Source organism: Mus caroli, chromosome X (assembly GCF_900094665.2).
Source record: "Mus caroli chromosome X, CAROLI_EIJ_v1.1, whole genome shotgun sequence".
In the NCBI taxonomy this organism is placed as follows: Eukaryota; Metazoa; Chordata; class Mammalia; order Rodentia; family Muridae; genus Mus; species Mus caroli.
In genome coordinates this window covers 29,533,161-29,548,085 of record NC_034589.1, presented here as the reverse complement: position 1 = coordinate 29,548,085, position 14,925 = coordinate 29,533,161, and the positions used below count along the sequence as shown (strand labels likewise).

The following is a 14,925-nucleotide window of genomic DNA, read 5'->3' as shown; positions in this document are numbered from 1 at the left end:
TATTAAAAAGAATGAATTTATGAAATTCCTAGGCAAATGGATGGACCTGGAGGGCATCATCCTGAGTGAGGTAACCCAATCACAAAAGAACTCATATGTACGCACTGATAAGTGGATATTAGCCCAGAAGCTCAGAATACCCAGATACAATTTGCAAAACATGAAAATCAAGAAGAAGGAAGATGGAAGTGTGGATACTTTGTTCCTTCTTAGAAGGGGGAAACAAAATACCCATGGAAGGAGTTACAGAGACAAAGTTTGGAGCTGAGACAGAAGGAAGGACCATCCAGAGACACCCCACCCAGGGATCTATCCCATAAACAACCACCAAACCCAGACACTATTGCAGATGCCAGCAAGATTTTGCTGACAGGACCCTGACATAGCTCTCTTGTGAGGCTATGCCAGTGCCTGACAAATACAGAAGTGGATGCTCACAGTAATTAATTGGATGGAACACAGGGCTCCCAATGGAGGAGCTAGAGAAAGTACCCAAGGAGCTAAAGGGTTCTGCAACCCTATAGGAAGAACAACAATATGAACTAACCAGTACCCCCCAGAGCTTGTGTCTCTAGCTGCATATGTAGCAGAGGATGGCCTAGTCAGCCACCAATGGGAGGAGAGGCCCTTGGTCTAGCGAAGATTATATGCCCCAGTGTAGGGGAATGCCAGGGCCAGGAAGCCAGGAGTGGGTGGGTAGGGGAGCAGGGGAAGGGGGGTGGTGATAGGGGGTTTTCAGAGAGGAAACTAGGAAAGGGGATAACATTTAAATGTAAATAAAGAAAATAACTAATGAAAAAACAAAACATATCATTTTGTATGCTAACTTTAACTGCTCATTTGAAAATTACACTCCAAAGAGTACATCTAATATCCAAGTAGCTCCTCAGCGATTAGTGTAGGCTTGCCTCCATCTGCCTCTTTACACAAAAAAAATTGTTTTAAGCATGACATTTTAATTTCTTTGGGCTACATAAAGTAATTTAAAACAAGTTCACTTTTCAATGAAATTAAAAATGCCCAGAAGGAAACCACAGATTTTAATCAAGATTATGTAAATGAAACCTGACAGTATTTCTCTCTTTTTTTAAAAATTTATTTTTAACATTACCAAACACTGTGAGATGTATATCCAACAGGAAGGAGAAATGACATATGCCATGGAACGCCACTTTTGAGTGATGAAAAGCAAAACGATATCAGTGTTAAAAGTTCTGAGGCCTTCTGAAAACTGAAAATCCCTCCACCCATCAAGAGAAAGCAGCATTTCTTCCTATTCCTTCTTACTTTGGTCTCTCCTGACTCCAGAATCAGTTGAAAGAAAATGGAGTAACTAAACGTCAAGCAGCCTCAATGACTCTCTAAACAGAACTAGGCAGCTCCAAAGATCCTCTACATCTGTGGACTGAATTAACCAAAGGAGGACATGTTTTCCTTTTGTAGCTTGCATATTACTATGTCACAGTGCTTATCCATCTGTGGTTTCAGCGATGTGACACCAACATCCTTCCCTCCTTTCCTAACACTAGGTGATTGCTTTTTTTTCTTTATTTTTTTATTAGATATTTACATAAACCTCCCAATCTTAAAGATTTTGATTATAACAACAACAACAAATAGGAGGAAGACATGAAGGCAAGGAAGGAATGTAGAGAGGGTATTCTGGGAGGAAGATGGGAAAGAAACAATGTATTAGGAATTACACAACTGAAAATATGAGGGCAGGAATAATAAAATTTTAAAAAGGAAGCCGGTCATGGATATTTGCACTTGTAATTCCAGTACTTCAGTGTCTAAGATGGGAGTGCTTTTGTAAATTTGATATCAACATGGTCTATACAGTGAGTTTCAGGCCATTCTGGCCTGAATAGCAAGACCCTGTCACAAAACACAGATATGTTAACAAAAACTGAATAAAAAAGAGTACAAAACACTTCCTGGTTCCTGAAGTAGACTTATAAACAAGACAAAAAGTAAAACTTAATTACCAATTTAGTGGTAGTTTTAAGGCAATGACAAAAATATAAAATTGATCAATTAATATTTAGGCATCATCTTCTTCTAGTCACTACAGGAGACTAACTGTATAACTGGAGCCAACCAGTGCCTGGCTCAAGCTGCTCTGGTTACTAACAGATATTGGCCCAGGTAGAACACAGCTACTAAGTTTGAGTAATAACAATTTGTTAATAGTTTTTAAAAAGAGGTCCCCTTTTTCTTTTGTCTGATTGTTTTCATTACTTCCATTGTCTTTGTAGAGTTCCTTGAAATAAGGCAAGGGGTGGGGTGAGACGTAGGGGCTGAGGGGAAGAGAGGCCCAAAGGGGAAAAAGTGTTGAGAGGCTAAGGTAAGAGATGGAGCTGCAGTAATGAAGAGAGCTAAAGGGGAATAGGGGCCTGATAGAACAGAAGGGGCAAAAGAGTAAGGGCTGAGTTAGGAAGAGAAGACTAAGGTAGTGGAGGGGGCTGGGCAGAGTAGGTGCTGTAGAGGAGATAATCTATAGGTTAGCATTCTATTTAGTACCACCTGAGAATCCCCACGGGAAGACAGGTGTATAATCTCAGGAACCAAAAACCCAGACTTTATTCCACAAGTTGGGGCAGAAGAGAAAAGGATGCCACAAAGCATAGGGGAATGCCAGGGCCAAAAGAATGGGAATGGGTGGGTAGGGAAGTGGGGGGGCGCTATGGGGGACTTTTGGGATAGTATTGGAAATGTAATTGAGGAAAATATGTAATAAAAATATTTAAAAAAAAAAGGATGCCACAAAGCAGATGATACCAAGGATCAGAGCTTGTGTCTCGAGCTGCATATGTAGCAGAGGATGGCCTAGTCGGCCATCAATGGGAGGAGAAGCCCTTGGTCTAGCGAAGATTATATGCCCCAGTGTAGGGGAATGCCAGGGCCAGGAATCGGGAGTGGGTGGGTAGGGGCGCAGGGCCAGGGGGGAGGGTATAGGGGGCTTTGGGGATAGCATTTGAAATGTAAATGAAGAAAATATCTAATTAAAAAAAAGAAAAAAACCCGAGTAGCTTAAATCTAACTAATGAGAAAATATAAAGAAGACATTCTGATAAAGGAAACAATCAAAAGGCATTTCAGCGTTAACTCAGCACTTAAGCGCCTTTGCTACTCTTCCGAGGACTGGGGTTCTTTTCCCAACTAGTACAGCTCTTGTAACTCTAGCTCCAAAGGATCCAGCACCTCCTTCTGGTCTGTATGGACACCCATCAACACACTGATATACTCACACATAAATAAAAATGTAAAACAATCTTTTGAAAAGCCCCTTGAAATCCTTAAATAACTAAAAAGCTTATATTGAAAAATATAATAAAATGATATTAAAAAATTAGCCCTATAGGTTGTCATTTGGGCATGTAGTCAATAAGATATTGTACATTGTTTTTCACACAGCATATGTCAAATCAGACTAGCTGTATTTAAAATATTTAATAGGTACACAAGAGTACTCATGTAGGAGAGTACAAAACATTAAAGCCTTGCCATCTCATATAAAAATTGTTGTAAAATTGACATTTAATTTCATTTGAATTACAATAAAAACTTAAATAAGTTTGCCTTACAGTGAAAGTAATGTGACCAAAGAAGTAAAAAGTAGAAATGAGTTAAGAGCATTTATCTAAATAAAAACTACCAATATTGCTATACAATGTTCTTTGCTTTATCAAATATTGTCAAATATATCTGTAACAGGTAAGAGAAAATGCATGCATAACTGGATAGTATGATGGAGTTTTAACTAATGCCTTAAACTTCATCTTACTGTCTATAAAATTGTTTTAAGCTTGTTATTTTAATTATTGTGCTGCAATAAAAGACTTAAAATAAGTATGAAATACTGCAAAGTTATCCCTGTCAAATGAACATGAAAGCAGTAAAATAGAATTACAGTGTTGTCAACAAATCATGCCTATGTTTTATTTTATCAAATGACATTGTTTCATTTGGAACTTGAAGGAACCATGTTAAATTGAGGAGGAGGAATTTCGCTATTAGCTAATGAACTTTAGGATGAGGTCACTGTTGAAACTTTGTCCGGCTTCTAAGAAGTGGAAAGCGTAAATTGGGTGAACTTCAGTAAACCTTCCTTCTTCTTAACTATGAGAGAAAATGGAAAACCATACATGATTAATCTGCCTCCTACATTCAAGAAAATGATTTCAGTACTTGTGCATGCCTGCTGTGTTTGTGCTATATCTCAACAATCACAAAAGAACCACATGCTTTCCTCTTATGAATCAAACCCATGGCTATCAGGGTGCTTGTGTGACTGATCATGTGATTACACCAACTTTTTGGCTATGAGTCTGTCCTTCACACACACACACACACACACACACAAGCATGTGGTCAGCTCCTGAGATTTGAACTCAGAGTCCTGCACATGTTCACTCCACACTCCACCAACCCAGTGATCAAAGACCTCAGTCTTGTATATTCTGCTTGAAAGGCTCTGTTGGCATGTAAAGAAAGTCCTTGAGCTATAAAAGCCAGTGCTAGCTCCACAAATGATGCTTCCTTACCTTCCCGGACCTTTGCTTCCACATATTTTATGGAGCACTCAGCTGTGAAAAAAAAGAGGAGAAAAATTAATCATTTAAAGAGATATTCCTTACATTTTAATTATCAATTTGGTACTAAATGATCATAATAGGACTCAATTTTTTTTGACTGGTTTAAAATATAAAATATCACAGCTAAATGAATATTTAGAAATGATCTTACTTGAAGTGTGTAACATTTTTACCATTTGTCTGTACTGATGTTAAAGGTGTTATTTCCTATGTTGCAGTATAGATGACTGCATAACTGTGGTCAAGCACTGGGGATTCAATTAGTGCCTGGCCCAGCCATTACCACTGTTACTTCAGACAATTTTTCTCTAAACAGATATTCATCTAGATCTGATGCAGGTATAAAGTCAGAATAAGTGAGGGACAGCCACAAAAATCACACCATATTTTAGATGAGTAGGTACATGACTATTTAGTCATATCCTAAGAAAGTTAAATTGAATTTTTTTGAATTCAAAAATAAAGCTTTCCTCAATTAATTAGAATTTAAAAAGAAAAAGGTTATAAATAGCTATAGGAATGGCGATTGATACTCAAAGCTATACACAGAAACCTGAATTTGTTGGTGGAGTAGTTTGCTGCATCTGGGTCCATTTCATCAAGTGCTTCTTCGTTTTTCTTTTCTTCTCCTTTTTCTTCCTCCTCATCAATCGTCTTGTCTTCTTCATACTGTCTAGCACAACAGTTTTCACCTATTTATTTAGTAAAGATCATTACAAATCACAGAGGAAAAAATTTGCTTATTTCCCAATCAATAGTACCATACACATCTACTTTTGTGAGAAACAGGGAGACACGAGTAACTAGAAAAATAGTACCTTCTTAGTGTTCATGCTATGCTTCCCTGACCCTTACACTTCTGCCACCTGCCCATTTCTCTAGTGACATTGTCCCCTTTCCTAGCAAATATTCCATGCAGTGATGTTCATTTCTTCTCCTTTGAAGAAGACATCAGAAGCATCCATTACACCTCAGGTGGAACATGGGTAGGAAGATACTTGTTTGCCTCAAATATAAATTCCATAATGAATTTTCCCAAGTCATGAATAAGAACACTTCCCTTCCCAGCAAGTGCTCCCAAAGTACTCTTTTACTTCCTTAATGCAGGGAATCGACTTTCAGAGAACTTTTATACTTTTAAAAACCATAAACTCAAAATGAGGAATCCCATTTTCTTGTTCTTTTGTTGCTAGCCTTCCCTTCTATTAGCTCCCAAGCTCTGTTTTGGGCACCTTGGCTACAGAGTGAGCTCAAGGCCAACCTAGCCTATGTAAGACTGCCACAAAACAAACACCTGTAAAAGATGTCATAGAACTGGTCTGGTGACATAGGCCTATGATTCCAGCACTCAGTAGCCAGCAGAGGCAGGGAATTGTGAGTGAAGGTCAATTTGTACTTTATGGAGAGTTCCAGGCCAACCCAGGCTAAAACAAATGAACCAATGCAAAAACAATGACAACAAAAAACCAGATTTTTAACCAGCTACCTTTGACCTTCAGTGCACTACCCACCCAACTTTCCCCACCAGAGGCCAGCACTGAGCAGAGTCAATTGTTTAGGCCTACTGAAGAAGCAGCCTCAGCCAGAGTTGCAACCTCCCTCCCTCACAGTGACAGTTTTTGCTCTTATTTCCTGCCTCCCCATCCCTGCCCAGTACCGTTTGGCTCAAATAGGACATAGGCCTTGTTTCCTTACCCTCTGAGGCCATGGCTTGCTCTATGATTTCCTTTGCTGTCTCTTCTTCTGCCGCCTCTGCCGCCTCTGCCGCCTCTGCCGCCTCTGCCGCCTCTGCTGCCTCTGCCACCTCTGCTGCTGCTGCTGCTGCTACTGCTGCTGCTACTGCTGCTTCTGCCATCTCTTCTATTGCCTGCCCTGCTGCCCCACCTGTTGTCTCCTGCAGGTAATGATCTGCTGCTTCCTCGAAGGCAGCAGGCTCCTCCAGCTCTGGAAATGTGGCGATAACCTCAGGAAGGTCTGGGCCCTGATGCACATACTCTGCGGCCCTCACTGTTGATGGGATAGGCTCGGGTGGTGTTTGGCGCTCATTTGAGTTGTCAGATTCGGAAGTGTTAGGTGAGTCCATCTCATTTCGAGGGTCTCTAGCCAGGATGTGGTCGTTGTAATAGACACGATTGAGAATGGCATGGACCAAATCCAGAAACATAAATCGGAAGCCAGCCATTGGGAAATGATGGGCATCCACCACAACATTTTGACCTGCTTGAACACCTTCTTCCTCCTCCTCACCTTCTTCCTCCTCCTCAGCAACAGCTTCAATCTCCGAGTCTTCCTCAACATCCACACTGTCTCCCCTGTCACCCTCTTCCTCTGGGATTCCGGCCCCAACTTCCTCCACCTCTCTAGGACAATCGACCACTACTTCTTCAGATTCAGGTGTGGCAGAGGACCCATCTAGGTCTACTGCACTACTCTCTAAAGCTTCCTGTACCCACTCTCCCTCAAGAGTTAGTGGGTTGTCTCGGCTCTCTATGGCTGGATCTTGATCCCTTGTGGTAGACATGACACTAGTAGGTACCTCAACAAGGCCTTGACTGACCTGGGATAATGAAGATAATGTCTACTCAGACTGCAATGGCCAGGGCGACACCAGATGACAACGGAGGAAAAGATGACAGCAACGAGGACTCCGGTAAAGATTGTGATTAAGAAGCTGCCGGCTCCTAAAAACAAGTTGGGGAGGGCGTACTTAGAGGAGACAGGGCTTTGGAAGAGAAAGCAGGTGAAGGAAAAAAAGTCTAAGATGGTACCTGAGGTAGTCCCATGGAAGTAGCAGGGATGTGACAGCTGAAGAGGCCGCCCAAGCGGAGGCCAACGCGGAGGCTAACATCCGGGGACTAGACAGGAAATACTTGTGTCGTAGGTGGTGGGGGCGGGACTTATGAAGGCTACATAAACGGTTTTGTGATTTCATAGCCAGCTTTAAACTGATTTGTTGATAAGTAAAGATTGACATGGCCATCATCCAATAAATGATTGAAAACCTTGGATGGAGAGGCTGATAAGAAATACTTTTTTTTTTCTTTGTTCGTTTGTGGTCTTAGAAATCTGGGCTCTGTTTAGGTCAAAGTCAACCCTATCGCACCTCTCCCCTCTTCTTTTAAAGGTGTCTGTGCTAGTATAAGCCAAGTGAGTGCTGGAACCGAAGAGGGCATTAGATTCCCCTAGAACCAGCATTAACGGCATTTCTAAACAGGCTGACGTCAGTGCTGGGAACAGAACTCTGGTAGAGCAGCAAGTGTTCTTAGCTACTGAGCTCTCTCCACCCCTGATACTACCCTCTTTATTTTATGGTTATCAGCTAAAATATGGTTGTCCAATGTGAAGGATCCTAAATCAGGGAAGTGTAGAGAGTAAATATTTTAGGCTCTGCAGGTCCTAGAAAAAGCTGAAACCTAGATTATTATGTATTTATGAAAGGAAAGAAAACATTTCCACAAACACTATACTAAGATATGATACGTGCATTTATTTTTAAAGGAATTAAGGTTGAGAACTGAATTCTTGGGAGGCCAATACCGCCTAAATGGGGTATAATGTTTGTGTGCTGTATCGACAAAATTGATTGTAAATGTTTATCTGTTGATCTGTAAATAGCTTTATATAGCTTTTTTAAAAAAAACTTTAGAATATTTTATTAAGATTACAAATTAAGAGGCTGGAGAGGTAGCTTAGTGGTTAAGAGAATGCCATGGCTCTTCCAGAGAACCTTGATTCAATTTTCAGTACCCAAAAAGTGGCTCACAGTTGTCTGTAACTCTAGTTCCAGTGGATCCAATGGCACCTTCTGGCCTCCATGAACACTGTATGCGCGTGGTGCAAAGGCATACATGCAGAAAAAAACATCAATACATGTAATAATGAATAAATAAATAAATATTATTTTTTTAAAGATAGTAGATTCACTTCATAAACATCTTTGTACTAGTGGCTTGTATCTTTCAGGAACATAGCAGCCTCTGCCGCTTCATTCTTTTCCATGGTTTCAGTTTTTTTTTTTTTCTGATAGCTTTTGTGAGTTTGATATTTATGTACAGTTATTTCTATTATTAATCAAACCTACATTTTTTATAGCTTTAAAGTTAGAATTGAAAAGCAGCTTTGCAAATCTGACTTGATCTCAAAGTGTGTGTTAAAATCAAGGCCTATTTGAATTTCTACACAAATGATTTGTTGTTCAATTAATTAAACTGCTGATTAGGTTTTCTCTATTTTTAAAAAACCACATAATATTTTTATTAGTTCTTTGGGAAGTTCATACAACGTATCTTGATTGTATTCACCTCACACTCCCTTCCTTATTCTTCCCAGATAAACACCTACTCCCATCCCACTTGTGTCCTCTATTTTCTTTAGAGACTATCTTGATTCTGTGGGTCTTATCATATTTGTGCCTTTCTCCCCTTCTGAATTGTTCCCTGAGCCTTACGTGTAGGGGTTGTGTTGTAAACATATTAATTGGGAGTAGGCAATCCATGGTCAGGTGATCTCTGCATTTTCACTGGTTGTGATTTTCTATCATGATATCCACCTGCTAAAAAACAGGAAAAAAAAATTTTTTTTTGATGAGGGAATGAAAGCTACATTTATCTGTGGGTACCAGTATTAGGACTTACATGCAGTTCCACTGGCTTTGGAATATGATAGTAAGAGTCCTCCTCTAGGTTCCATGGCCTCACCAGCCATGGGTAGTTGGCTAATACATAGTGATATATATATATATATATATATATATATATATATATATATATATATATATATATATATATTCCTTCCCATTGAATGGGCCTGAAGTCTAACTGAGTGGCTGCTGGTTACCATCGGGATATAAATGCTGCCATTGTGCTTTTCAAAATATCTTGCCATGCTGCTTACTGTTGTAGTTCATAGACTACACAGATAAACAGGACTATTAATAGCTTTCTGCCTTTGGCAGCTTGCATGGCTCCTTCTGATACTATGAAAGCTAGTCTTCAGGGAGGTAGCTTTGAGGTTGGATCCAGATTGATTCTTCCAAATCCTGCATTCAAAGTGTTATATCTTCAACAACAGGGCCTTGCCTTCTTTTTCTGAAAGGCATTAAGGACCATGGCAATAGCCTATATTGTTTTACAGGTCTCTTGGACTGCACTGATAAACAACTCTTAAGGAGATTTCCCATGCATGACACAGATTTTTGGAAGTAATCTAGGGTTTTTGAGGAGAGCATCGTCACCCCAATTAGTATAACTTCAATTAAACTACATACACACACACACACAATATTTATTTGTGTGTGTGTATATATATATATATATATATAGTTTATACTGTGTAATATATATATATATATAATTTAAGCATGAAATAATATAATTCCCAATGATTGTTTACAGCATTTTTATTTTATTTTTTTCACTTTTTGTTAACTCTTTAGGAGCTTCACATTTTGTAGAATGTGTCTTGATCATATTCATTCTCCCCAACTCATCCCAGATCCAGCCCCCTTTTCTTGTCCACCTACCTTGGTATCCTTTGGTATCCTTTTTATTTTTTAAAAACTTCAAGACCCAGTTTCATTGCCCAAACATTCTTGGATGTGTGTGGTCTTCCACTAGTTGACTTACTGGGGTCCACATATACTCTTAGAGAAAATAGTCTCCTCCTTCCTCAGCAGCTAGCAATTTCCAAGCACTTCATGACTAATGGTGGGATTGTGTGCTCAACTCCCCTTTTTATGCTGGAAACTGGTCTGGCCTGGGCTTGAATTGGTTTTGTACCTGCTGTGAGTTCATGTGTGCAGCTGCCTTGCTGTGTGCAGAAGGTGTTTCCCTTCATTGAATGTGTTGCTGTATATGTGTGGTCCTCTGTAAAAGGACATACATACAAGTATTTATTATATTCTAAGAACATACCCTTCCTTCCAACCCCTCTATACTTCTCTTCCTCCTTTCACCCTGCTGTCAGTCCCATTTGTTCCTCTAGACAGTGTCACATTTGCTCTCATGCCAGATATATGCCATATATATGGTTTTATATACCTATATAAAATCAAAGAACCATATATATTGTGAGTGACTGCCTTTCAAGGCAAGTAACTACCATCTTGATGGTGCTATTCTGTGTCCTCTCTTGAAAAGATTATCCCAACTGTGCTTGTTACCAAGCTCCAACTACTCCAACTGCTCACAATGAAAGTGACAACTCTGTACCCGGCCCAAAAGAAGTGTGTGTGTGTGTGTGTGTGTGTGTGTGTGTGTGTGTGTATCCCTACTGAGTAAAGCTTTTCAAGTAGGGCCAGTTGGAGGAGAGGTGCCCACATTCCTGTAAGTAACTCCTCATCTTGCCTCGGTGAGGAAGCTTAATAAACTCACTGGTTCTCCAGAGTAAACCTTGAGTGAATTGTTTCTTTGGTCACTTTGTTGTTGGGACCTCAGGAGCAGGGATAGATGTCCCTTTAAGTCTACCTCAGGGAAAGGGAAAGTTGAATTTGAGAAAGAGCTCTTTCTGAGTTACTGGAAGGCAAATGTGGCAAGATTTGTGTTGGGCACAAATTCCTAAGGGGGAGGGATGTATGGCAGGACAAGACTAAGTCAAAGTCGATGGTAAAGAATTTCTGGAAGACTTAAAGACTGAGAAGCAGATTGCAGAAAGCCTTAATTATGGAAAGAAAGAAAGAAAGAGAGAGAAAGAGAGGGAAGGGAGAGGGAGAGAGAATAAGAAGAGAAAAAGAAACAATACAGGTGAAGATTAAGCTTGTTCAGGGATGGACCATTACCCCTCCAGACTGAGCAGAATATCATGCATATTGCTGAAATGTATGCTATGGGTGGAGATGGTTTGCCCATCCTGGGTCTCTTCCAGAAGTCAGGTGAATGGAGAGGTTGAATCTGCAGCTCCAGCCAGTGTTAATCCAGAGTTTCTCTGACCCAAGGAACCAGCCTGAGCAGCAAGAACAGCAGGAGACCTGGACCTCACTTACCATTCATTAGCTCTGAGCAGGCCTGAGCCACATGAGCCAGCCTCACCAAGCTCCTCAGAGCTGGAGAAATACAGAGAGGTTCCATAGGACAGCTCCAGGGTGTGGAAATAGAATGGCTCCGAAGGACAGAGGGTTGTGGAAACCTAATTCACTGCCTCCTACTAAGCTCCTGTACCCAGCATGCATCTGTAAAGGAAACAATTGATACAAATGGCTAGAATCTTCTCTTGTTGTGTTAGACCTTGCTTATGTTTGACTTTAGTATCTCTTTAGTTGTGGCCTTCTGTGAATATGAACTCTCAAAGTGCTTTACCAAGGTTATCTCCACAGCGCCACCATTCATTATGTGATGGCACATGGACTTGGCACCACTGTTCTGTGGACTCTCTGCATAAAGGCTTTGTTACATATGGGTACCCTAACTCTGACCCTGAGCGTTTTGCAGATTCAGAGACTCATTTAAGATACACGAGAGTGTACCTAAAGAAGTGAGCATAGGGAATAGTTCACAAAGGCCAGGGGTTACCCTCGAAGCATTATGGTTGTGTATGGCTCAAAGGATAACAAACAACAAAGTGGCTGAGGGAAACTTTACGATAGCTTGGGTCTGTAAATGTTGAAGTGTATCTAACGGGTAGCCATGGATGCTCTCAGGAGCTGTAAGGTGGTTAATTAGACATCCCAGGGCTGGAAGTGGGTTTCTTCTCTAGCAATAGGTGGCTGCAGAGGCCACAGAGGCCCCCAAACAATAAAGACTATTGCTACACTTGTTGATTGCATTCCAGAACTGACTGGTTAGAACCTATTGCTGAAGAGGTTATATACTTTGGCTGCTGTGCTTTGAGAAATAAATAAAGCTAGAACAGGGCCCGACATGTCTTCTCCCTTCCCTTTCCTTCCTCAAATCCGTTCATGCACCCCCTCGTTCTTCTCTCAAATTCATGGCCTCTTTTATGTTGTTATTCTACATGCATGCACACCACACACACACACACACACACACACACACACACACACACACTCCCAAATATGTAAGTAGAAGCTCAGTTCATAAAATGTTACTTATTTGTATATGATTTCTGAGCTGACCACTTAACTATTGGATCGGCTCTGTTTTGATTTAGTTGTTTCTTTGTCGATTCTTTTTTTTTTTCTTTTCTTTTTGAGTCATCTCTTTATATTCTAGATACTAATCCTTCTCCACATGTATAGGTGACAAAGATTTTCTCCCATTCTACCGATATCTCTTCATGTGACTAACAAGCTCTTTTGTTGTGTTGAGGCTTCATTTTATGACGTCCTGTTTGTCAGCTGTAAGCTGCATTTCAGTGATTTAGGCGTTCTATTTTTCACAGCTTCAAAGTTTCAGGTCTTTTATATTATGGTCTTTGGTGCATTTGGATCTCGGTTTTGTTCAGGGTAAGGGATACATATCTGATCTCATTCTTGTACATGCAGGCATCCAGATTTCACAACATCACTTGTTTAAAAGTTTTTTTTTCTCCCATTTTTACATTCTTGTCTAGAAGCAAATGACTAAAGTTGTACAGGATTAAGTCTTGGTCCTCCATTATCTGTTTTTGTGTCAGTACCACATTATTTTGTTACTGTGTCATGAAATCGAGTATGGTGATACCTCCTGCAATATTATTTTTGCTTATGATTGCCCTTAGATGTCTTTTGTTTCCATAGAAAATTTGAGTATATATATATATATATATATATATTAAGGAATGACCTTGACTATTCCATGTTTCTCACAGGAAGCTCTATTAGAACAGGAACCTTGTTAATATTGTGCTACACTGTGTCCCCAGCATGTGATACACAAACACATCCTGTGAAGTGGACAGTGGGACAAAAAATAGCCCTCCTGAGGCAAGAATACAAAAAGGAAGGTGGGCTGAAGTTCTGATTGGTCTAAGGGCACTGCGCATCAGTTATTGTCATGTGTAAAACAAATGATTATTCAACATTTAAAAAAAGTAGCAGCCCAACATAAGCTCACGGTCTTTTGAAAAAATAACATAGCTTCACTTTATTTCAAGCTTCCCATTAGAGGCTATGGCACACTCTTAGTGCATTTTCTGAAGATGGCCACTAGATGGAACACTATGGCTCTATATCAGAATAGATGCCTGGCTTTGCATTAACAGCAAAGAGGAAAGTAATGAAAAGATGTAGTGTGTGTGTGTGTGTGTGTGTGTGTGCGCGCGTGCACGTGCATGCGTGCGTTATTTTTCTTGTTTTTTTTTTTGACTTCAGATTGTCCCATTTCAAGAAGGTCTGGGTTGTTTTTCTTCTTGTCCTACATTCATAACAAAAGTACATCAACTTTAAAGTTTTCCCCATCATCTAACACACCTCTGCAAGCTCCACCAGATCGTCTTACTTCCTGGTCAGCACTTTCCTGACCGTTTTCCTCTTATCTTTCCCCACTCTACCCTTTCTTCCTCTTCCTTTTCTCTGCTAGTCATACTTCCTCAGTTTTGTTACATTTAAAATGAGGGCAAGCATAACAACGTTGAGAGGGTGTTGAAAAAAATTACAAAGCACATTTTACTGGTCTGATTTGGTATGTAGTGTCTTCTTATAGTCTCACAACAATCTACTCTGATCCACACTGAAATGGAAGCTGCTTCGTTCAAACAAACATAGTCACAGGCATACCTATTTTCAGAAGTGTGTTATATAAAGGGAACTATGCTCAAATAACGTTTGGAAGGAAGAGCCACATGCACAGATGCCCTGCCTTATGTTGTGCCTCACTCACGAGTCTTTGAGTGAAGTCGAACGGGGAGATACAAAGAAGTAGGCACAAAGAACTGGGGGGAAGGAGTTTTCCAGGACCCCCACCAGTTTGCAGTGTTAGAGCCAAGCAGCCCGCTAATTCTTCAGAACCTCTCACTGTAAGTGTGTCTTGTGGATCCATGCAGGACAAAAAAGGCAGGCAGAGAAAGAATAGGAAGACCCAGGCAAGGTTATATCATCAGCAATCCCAGTTCGTAGCAATGAGAACAAAATTCAGGTCACATACACAGATAGACAGAAGGCAGACAGATAGAAAGCAACCAGATTTTCTTCGTCTTTCATTTCCAATGGTTAGCAAAGGGGGCTGTCTTTATTTTGCTTAGTTTATTTTTATTCAAATATTTGTTCAGTTTGAGACAGGTTCTCTCTAGCTCACCTGGAATTCTCTATATAGAGCAGGCTGCCTTAAACGTACAGAAATCTGCCTGTATCTGCTTTCTGAGTGCTGGGATTCAAGGCTTATGCCACCTTATCTTATTTTTTTTAATCTTTAATCATTTCTTTACAGTCCAGTTGTTATCCCCCTCACCCCTTTCC

At 40.3% G+C, this 14,925-nt stretch overlaps 1 protein-coding gene and 1 long non-coding RNA gene across 2 annotated transcripts; both read right to left on the bottom strand.

Moving 5' to 3' along the window:
- Nucleotides 1-3,922: 3,922 nt before the first annotated feature.
- On the bottom strand, nucleotides 3,923-5,280 carry LOC110286180. Its single transcript, XR_002377122.1, has 3 exons — nucleotides 5,152-5,280; nucleotides 4,548-4,589; nucleotides 3,923-4,122 (listed from the first exon to the last, which is right to left on the bottom strand). It is a non-coding gene; the product is annotated as an uncharacterized LOC110286180 (long non-coding RNA).
- A 217-nt stretch (nucleotides 5,281-5,497) lies between these two features.
- On the bottom strand, nucleotides 5,498-7,119 carry LOC110287102 (cancer/testis antigen 47A-like). Its single transcript, XM_021153780.1, has 2 exons — nucleotides 6,483-7,119; nucleotides 5,498-5,535 (listed from the first exon to the last, which is right to left on the bottom strand). Exons 1-2 carry the CDS (start codon nucleotides 7,117-7,119, stop codon nucleotides 5,498-5,500), a joined length of 675 nt encoding a protein of 224 aa, XP_021009439.1.
- Between the last annotated feature and the right edge of the window lie 7,806 nt (nucleotides 7,120-14,925).

What these genes read in the sequence shown, in the direction of transcription:
- LOC110287102 (XM_021153780.1), bottom strand. Translation starts at nt 7,119, where the DNA reads ATGTCTACCACAAGGGATCAAGATCCAGCCATAGAGAGCCGAGACAAC. An exon ending in TTACCTGCAGGAGACAACAG is followed by an intron (nt 5,536 to 6,482) that starts GTGGGGCAGCAG and finishes TCTTCTTCAAAG; the next exon opens with GAGAAGAAATGAACATCACT.